Source organism: Grammomys surdaster, unplaced genomic scaffold, assembly GCF_004785775.1.
Source record: "Grammomys surdaster isolate TR1022 unplaced genomic scaffold, NIH_TR_1.0 126391, whole genome shotgun sequence".
Classification (NCBI taxonomy): Eukaryota; Metazoa; Chordata; class Mammalia; order Rodentia; family Muridae; genus Grammomys; species Grammomys surdaster.
The window spans coordinates 18960255-18969109 of NW_021621185.1; the positions used below are offsets into that span (position 1 = coordinate 18960255).

An 8855-nucleotide genomic window follows, 5' to 3' on the forward strand; every position below is an offset into this window, starting at 1 on the left:
TCTCTCTCTCTCTCTCTCTCTCTCTCTCTCTCTCTGCCCCCTCTCTCCCCCTGCCCCGTGTGTGCGTGTGTGGTGTGTGTGTGTGGGGTGTGTGTGTGTGTGTGTGTGTGTGTGTGTCTCCAGCATCTCACTGTGTAAGCCTAGCTGGCCTGGAACTCTAGAATTTGCTATGTAGACCAGGCTGGACACGAACTTCTGGCGATCCACCTGCCTTACTCCAGAGTGCTAAGATCAAAGGTATGTGTCACCATACCTGGCTACCAATCCTGATCTTAACCCAGTCTGAGAAATACCTTTGGGTCTTTTATTATTGTTGTTGTTGCTGCCGCTGCTGTTGTTATTAGAACATGTGGGAGCAGGTAAAAAGGAAGGGTAGTGTTTATCCATTAGTTACTAATGTATTGGGTGCCAGCCATGGGTCAGACCCTCAGAATAAAGGACTGAGGGAGAAGGGAGAGTAGGAGAGATTGCATCCTGAGAGCTGGCAACCCTAGGCTTTTGGTTTAAAACAAGCAAAGTCACATGGTAGTGTTGACCCTGACAACTGGAATAGCCGGTCCACTAGCACCAGGACCCACAGAATTCCTAGAGAGTCTCACCCCAGCCTTGGAGGAATTATGAATGAAAACAGAAGAAAACTCCACCAGCCACATCTGGGAAGATAGTGGCATTGCATCCCAGCCTAGGCCCTAGGGTAGGTGGTCCTGCTACACACACATGTTACTGCATTCACCACACTGTCCACAGCTCATCTTACTTTTATGATTTAAAAAAAAATCCTCAGATCATACATATTCAGAAGTCATGGCTCTAAACTAGAGAACATGGTGAACCAGGAAGAGATAAAGACCAGAAAAGAAGGTGGCAGGCTTGAGGTTGCACACATAGCTCAGTGGTGTAGCAATTGCCTACCAAGGGTTTCTATGCCCAGTATTGGAAAGGGCATATTGTGTTTTATAAGAATGCCTTGGCATTCTGCACTGTAAGGAACTGGCTTGCACTGTTAACAGTCTGCTTGTTCTGAATCAACTTGCTCCCAACCCAGACCCCCTGGAAGAGTAACAGGAGAAACCAGCTTGATTCAAGGTTTTAGGAAGTGCTCAAGCCAAGCCTACACATGCACAGAGTGAGAGAGGAACACAAGGGGTACGAGAAGCACAGGTGTCACAGGCTTGACAGTGGAACAGAGCGTCAAGACTGAACTACACACACACATACACACATACACACACATACACACACATCACACACATACATCACACACACACATCACACACATACACACACCACACATACATACACATATACACACACACACTCACACACACATTCACACACACATACATCACACACATACATCACACACACACATCACACACACATACACATACACATCACACACACACACATCACACATACACACACACATCACACATACCACATACACACATCACATACCACACACACACACATCACACACATATCTCACACACACACAAAATTAGAGATCAGAGAGCAGACTAAAGATAAAATGTACTTTAAATGTGCAAGCAACCAAGTTATTATATGCATACACATGGCATAGTAGCATGAAAACCAAACAAACTAGAGGCTAGTGCGGATGGGAAATTATTTCTATAAATCTTTACATATAAACATTATACTTGGACCATGTGAACTTATAATCTTGAAAAATATCACTGACTTATTTGAATCCTAAAGACTGATATTTAAGCCGGGTGGTGGTGGCACACACCTTTAATCCCAGCACTTGGGAGGCAGAGGCAGGCGGATTTCTGAGTTCGAGGCCAGCCTGGTCTACAGAGTGAGTTCCAGGACAGCCCGGGCTATACAGAGAAACCCTGTCTCGAAAAACCAAAAAAAAAAAAAAGACTGATATTTAGTAGTAATTCCCAGACAGATCTTGTTAGGAGGTAGTTTCCCGAGTTCAGCCATCTCAGAAACAAGTTCCATCCTGCTGGAAGGATCAAAACTGAGTTCATATTCTCAGGCCCAGAACCCAACCCTGTCCTGCTTCTTCAGGTATTTCCTGTTTGTGTGTTAACCAGTAAAGAACGTAAGGAGAAAAGATGCTGTCATCCTGCAATCTAAACTATGGCACACAAGTCTAATGTGCTGCCTGTCTTGACTTAAGCTTACCACTGCAGCTTGCCCACTCCTTTGTTCCCTTATCAGTCTAAACTTCCTGGCCAGAGTCCAGGAAGGGACCTGGCCGCCAAAGCAGGCTCAAGGACCCTGGAACCAGGTGACCCAGATAGGCCCAGTCACCAATGTTAACCTCCTTGCTTAACCCCTTGTGTTGAAATATGATTGGTCAATGCAACAACTTACCCCATGCCCCTTGCTTTGTGTTCCCACCCTATAAATATGTTGTACAATCTCCCTTCAGGGACACAGCTCAGATCCCGCCCAAACTGGCCGCCTCCCTGGTGGCTCAGAAAACAAAGTTTTCATTTTAAGCTTCTCTATCTGAAGTGAGTTTTCTCAGCTCCCACCCTAACCAAACAATCTCAATCAAAATTGAGGTGTAGGACTAGGGGTATGGCTTCAGTCAATAGGGTGTTTGCCATATGAGCCCCAGTGTGAAAGGCTTGGCTCTGTAATCCAGGGCTGAGAAGACAGACAAGAGGATCCCTGGGGCTTGCTGGCCAACCAGTCTAGCTAAACTGAAACATTCAGTGAGAGACCCTGTCTCAAAGACATAAGATAGAGTGCAGTCCCGACACTGACCACTGACCTCCAGGCCTCCATGTGCACGCGCGCGCACACACACACACACACACACACACACACTCATGCACACATTCATACATAGATAGATAGATAGATAGATAGATAGATAGATAGATAGATAGATAGATAGATAGATAGATAATCTAAATGGTTTCCTGCCTATGAAGATGCAGTTCACGCCCATCTCTCAGAGGGAATCCTGATGTTCCTATTTTACATGGCAGCCAATGGGGAGATCTCCACTGCCATCTCAGAATCCAGGGAAGCCAGGGCAGCTACCTTGTCAGTGATTTTCAGGTTGCAGCCAGCCTTCAGCAGTGTCTCCACCAGCTCCACATTTCCAAGATCAGCAGCAACGTGCAGAGGGGTCTGCTGTCTCTGTCATGAGAGAGGTGAACTGACACGGAAGCACACGCAGGAGAGAACGCCATATAGACTTTTGGGGTAGATGGGTAAAGCACATATCCTTATGTGGGCTCAGGTGTCTCGGCAGAATTTAAAATATTGAAAGATGGGAGGAAGTTATGGTTAGGGTCACAGGCAGTCCAAGCATCCAGAAATGGTCTCAGGCTATATGAGGATTTCTAGGTTAGATAAAAGCCTGGAACTTGTGAAACAGGTCCCCGCTACCATAGGAGTCATTTCCCTCATCTCTGACAGAAGGGACATATGGCTATCTGTGGCACCTATCAGCATATCAAAGCCCACCTGGGCCTCCAGGCTCCCTCAGTGTCACAAGTACCTGTTACACAGGTCCTGGCCCTTCCCTCTCCACACCCCTTCCCCTCAGCTACCTGTACTCCTTAGAATCCACATGATCCCCCCCTTTATCTTCCCCCTCCACTCCCTTGCTCTCTCTGTGCTCGTCCTCTATTTTTGGGGATTCCCTGCTCTCTGGCTGTCCACTCTTCTCCCCAGCATGCTCTCACGCTCTCTTGAAGATGGCCCTGGCCATGCCCAGCCTGCTTTCTTTTCCCTCTGCTCTAGATTCTTCCAGATGCCTTTGGATGTTCTCTCAGTGTTATTCACAATAAAAGCCTTCCCCCTAGTATTGGAGTGGCCCCGTCAGCAGTCTCTTTACTGTGCCCCGTCTCATACGGTTAGTCACATGTCTGGTAATGAGACATTATATAAACTGTATATAAATATATAGGAATACAACTATTGAATCAAAAGGTTTCCTTCAGTACAAGGCACCTAGAGCAGTCAAATTCATAGACAGGAAGAATGGTGTTTTCCAGGGGCTAGGGACTGTGAAACGGGAAGATCTGTGATGTCACAGAACTGTACACTTAAAAATAGTTTAAATGCTAACTAATGTCATATGCATTTTTACCATAATAAAATGGCTTCAAAGATTTCAATAAAGGAAAAACTATTTACGACATGATATTAAAAGCTTTAGGAGAGATCTAGAGAGATAGCTCAGCAGTTAAGAGCACTAACTGATCTCCCAAAGGATCCTGGTTCAATTCCCAACACCCACAAGCTCACAACTGTAACTCTAGTTCCAGGGAATCCCATACCCTCGCACAGACATACATGCAGGCAGAATACCAACGCACATAAAATAAAAATAAAGCAATTTTTAAAAAAGCTTCAGGAGACACTATATCTGGCTAAGCTTAATTCATAAACGCAGGAAAAACGAGAAACATACATTGATGCTATTAAAATAATATTAAAGAAGGGGATACTAAAGTTATTTTATTGCCTTTTTATTTTTTCCCCATTTTCTACATTACTATGTATTAAGAAGTAGAGACTGAATTTCTTAGTGGAGTCACTACTTTCTATCAAAAAAATAAAAGTGTAATCCACATAAACAGAGGATCATCACCCCGACCTCCTACAGGACAGACTGATGTGAAGACATCTGCACAGACAGGGGCCTTGATGTGATGTAGACCCACTCCTCCACCAGCAGACAGATCCGGACCCACTCCTCCACCAGCAGACAGATCCAGACCCACTCCTCCACCAGGCAGAGACAGCCACTTCCCTGGGTCAAGGGAAGCACAATAGCTTGAAGCACAAGAACTCTTCCTACCAAAAAAGGCAAAGCCAAGCTGTCATAGGAAAGCATGTAGAAAAGGCTGCCAGCAGGTGGCAGTGTGCCTCTCTGAGGGCTCATCACCCAGCACGGGAACCAACAAGCCTATGCAAAGGACATAGGCACAAATATGCTATGTCAACAAAAGCATGCTTTGACAATACCGCTCTCAGTCGAGAACACAGGAAACACCAAAACAAAAGTCGCCTTCCTTCAGTGGGACCAAATGAACATTTACTTTTTAAAACCATATTTATATGTCCTGATTTTATATACTTTATGCGAAGAATATAAATTCTATTATTTTGTATGTATATTACTGGTGTAACAAAAGTATGAACTGATATGGTTGAGTTGTGTAACTGACTGGCAGGCATGACAAACACTCCTCCCCAAAAGTGGATCAAGCCAGTTCTGGAGAAGCCAAAATCACACATGAACACAAGGCTTTGCCTGTGTAGAAAAGATTTGAAGCATTAGTAAGTTTGAACACACAAATACCTTTAATAAGCAGAGAGTTCTGCTCCCAACTTGTGGGCTGGTGCGACACAAAAGAGGTAGGCTCCCCGGGGGCGGGAGGGCAGAGTGCCCGTGAGTCTCCTTGCTCACGTCAAAAATTAACCAAGAGGCTCGGGCTGGAGAAAACCTGAAGGGATCCAGTCATACGGTTTCAACAGGTGAGGAAATGGCCATAGGGGAGGTTAGTACAGGTGTGCTCTTGCACAATGTCTTTCTTTAATCTAAAGGACATAGGTGGGCATGGCCTGGAAAAGAGGCCACTCCGAGGCTCCATATAGTTCCCGAGCCCCCAGCCCCCAACGCTTCTCTCGGCCTGCATCCCCTGAAAAAGGCAGCTATAAGAGGCTGCACCAGAGGCAGAGGGTCAGAGACAGAGACAACCAACTGCCCACTGCTTGCTGCTCTGCCCCATCTCCAGTGGTGACAGGTGGCTTTTATAGGGTATTTGATTCTGTCCCAGTTCATTGACTATCTGGAGATCTTTTCATTTGTTTGCTTGTTGTTTTGTGGTTTGTTTGTTTGTTTTTTTTTATTCGAAGAGGTCTCTTTTGCCTTCTGGCATAGAAAGATACTTACTATGGAAACAACGCTTCTTTCTTATGGGGACCAGCTTCAGGCCAAGGGCAACGTTTCACACTGTAGGAGTGGCTTTTGATTTAAAGAGCTTCTGGCAATTTGCTTTGGCATTGTTTATTAGAAGCCCTAGCTATGCCTATTAAAAATGAACAACTTGATTACATACACACAGAATCCCAGCTTTGCCTCTGCCAAAAAAAAAAAAAAAACCAGCACAGCAAAGAGGTTACAGAAATAATGTCTACAGAAGAGACATATGTTCCCCCCCACGAACTGAACCTAAGCGGAACTTCCTGCTGACACATTGTGTTGAAACCTGGAAATTTCACGTTGAAGCACAAGAGAACAGAGTGTACAGGCTCCAGCTTGCTTACCTGATTTAAGATATCAACATCATGCCGAGCACTTAGTAAGCTGTTCACAACTGTGGGGCGGTTGTTGATAACTGCTAAGTGAAGAGGGGACTCCTTAGGCTGCAGAAAGAAAAACATCAAGCTTCAGCATTCAAATCCCTGATCTCTGAGAGTTATGACAGTCCACCCAATGTCGGATCCACAGGAAGCCCTGAGCAGTCACCACCATCCGTAGGCTGCCTGTCGTTCTGGGCATACATAACAAGCACCTATTAAGGGCCCATCTCTTCAGGGGCTAGAGATTTATCTTTTTAATGAAGTGACACAGGTATTTAATTTCAAAGTTTAAGTGATTTAGAGGAAACAGCAAAGGTGCTGGTCTGGTATGTGCATCAAGGGAGGGCTAACCCTACTGGAAGCTAGAAGAGGCTTCCTTGAAGAAATGACAGCTGAGCTCAAACACAGATAAGGAAGTCTTAAGAAGGCTCAATTGAGGACTTCTCCAAGCCTTTAGAGAACCAAAGGACAAAAGGAGTGGCCACAGAGGAGGAAATGTATACACAGCACTTCCTGACGACTCATGAGCTACACTAAGTCCTCTAGATGCCTGGCAGGGCCGGTGTCTGTGCTTACTTGGGCCTCAGGGATCCTCTGAGGAGTCTACCCATGGTGGGTTGTGGCTAGTCTCAACAGCCCGCTCCTTCATCCTCTCCTTTTACTAAAAAACCACCTTCTTCACTTCACTCCACCTGGACTTTCTGACCTCTCTCCCCTCCTCCCCCCTCCACTCTCTATCTCAGACCATCAGACACAGAGTCCATCACCATACCCGGTCTCAAATGTCCCTGCCACCTCACTTCCACACAGCCACATTGGCCTGTGGAGTTCTCTGGGAGGAGGGAAGGAAGCTCAGGACTGAGGAAGAAGCAATCAGGAAAGGGTTGGGGTAAATGAGTAAGGTGAGGGCCAGGAAGCTGAGGAAGGGGAGAGGTAGGAGGGGCATTCAGACAGGGGTAAGTGCTGTCTTGAGATGCATGGAGACTCTGCAGCCCAGTAGTGGTAGCAGAGTTGCTGGGAACAGAGTAGAGGGACACAGATGTAAAGGAGGCTGGGAAGTTGGGATAGCCTGCAGTTCCACTCAAGTGCAGACACAACGTTGGGCGTAAGCGTCAGGCACACTCCACACATCCTCACAAGGTACTTACTACACACTCAGTATCCCCACATTTATCCTGTTTTAAACACTAGGTTAAGTACTGGGTGGTGGCACATGCCTTTAATCCCAGGGCTTAGAAGGCAGAGGTAGGTGAATCTCTGAATTCAAGGTCAGCCTGATCTCCAAGAGTGAGTTCCAGGACAGCCAGAGCTACACAGAGAAACCCTGTCTCAAAAAAACAAAAACATATGAACAGGTGTAGTGGGCTCGGCTTCCAATCCCAGCACTCTCAAGACAGGGAGAGGAGAGGATCTCAAGTGCCAGGCCAGGGGAGGACTGGCAGGTAATTTCAGGCTAGCTCAGGCTGCACAACGAGACTGTGGCTCACAACTAAGCAGAGAAACAACAGTAGGTTAAATGATAACCCTAGGAGCTGGGCCTTCTATCACCTACTTTATACACAACCAGATCAGTTACTCCACTAATAACAGGGAAGGGGCATAGCCAGGGCTTGAGCTCAGACTTCCCAGAGTTCTTCTTTTGCAGACTAGACTAGAGATGAGGGGCAGGAAAGGCTGTATGGTAGAGCCGAGTGAGAGGCTGTGTGAGAGGGAGCCAGGGGACAAGGTGGCACTGTGAGCATCCATGGGGTTAACCTGAGACCTAAGAAGACTTCAAAGCTCTCCTCTGCTTGGAAATCAGCTTCTCCTTCAAAGTACAAAACAAGAGCAAAGATGTGACATCCTTCATCTCAAAGTGGTAGGCAGTCTGGCCAGGGCCACCCGCTTTGCTGGGCCTGGCTTCTCCTGAGGATGAAGACACCTCCTTGGCCTGAGAGTGGTAAGCACAGAGCCAATCCCTCTAAGCCCACGCTCTAAAAACTTATCAGGCACGGCTCATGTCAAACCCCTCCTTCCAAGTTAGTGCCATAAATAGAAATGACTTGGCATAGCCAGAGGAAACAATATTCACAGAAGAGAGGAAAATACAGTGGGAGATAGAGGTATTTTTCTTGTCGGGTTCCAGCACAGAGGGCCTGTGTTGGTTCTGCTGAAGCCAATCCAAACTTCAGAAAAACCTCAATCAGGAATAAAGGATTGACTTTGAAAAAAAACCACAAGATCATTCTGAGACAGAGGAATGATCCATTTTCTTAACATCCTGAAGTGGCGGCAGCCGCATCGGAAACCGGCATTTCCCAGACGGATGAAATTCCTACCAGAGTCAAGGCACCTCTGACACCTGAGACTTACTGTAGCCAATCTATTTTAAAGACAAAGATTTTGTTTTGTGCAGGGACTTCAGTGACTTTCTAAAATTTACCCCTTGGATTTTATTTCTCATGATTAAGATTTAAAAACAAAAAAGGCTAATGTTCCCCCCAAAAGAATCCCTTCCTTGTGAAATATCTCATCTCCAGCGTGTCTCTGCCAGGGGCACTTGT

The 8855-nt window shown here is 46.1% G+C and overlaps 1 protein-coding gene across 2 annotated transcripts in view; it reads right to left on the reverse strand.

The window, feature by feature from the left end:
* Window positions 1-8855, reverse strand: part of Ankdd1b (ankyrin repeat and death domain containing 1B) — a 55762-nt gene that overhangs the window by 10602 nt on the left and 36305 nt on the right. For both annotated transcript variants that reach the window (XM_028760174.1, XM_028760173.1), the window contains 2 exons: window positions 6277-6375; window positions 3034-3132 (listed from right to left, as the gene is read on the reverse strand). In XM_028760174.1, the coding sequence (XP_028616007.1) occupies window positions 3034-3132; window positions 6277-6375 (198 nt within the window). The remainder of the gene's footprint in view (window positions 1-3033; window positions 3133-6276; window positions 6376-8855) is intronic.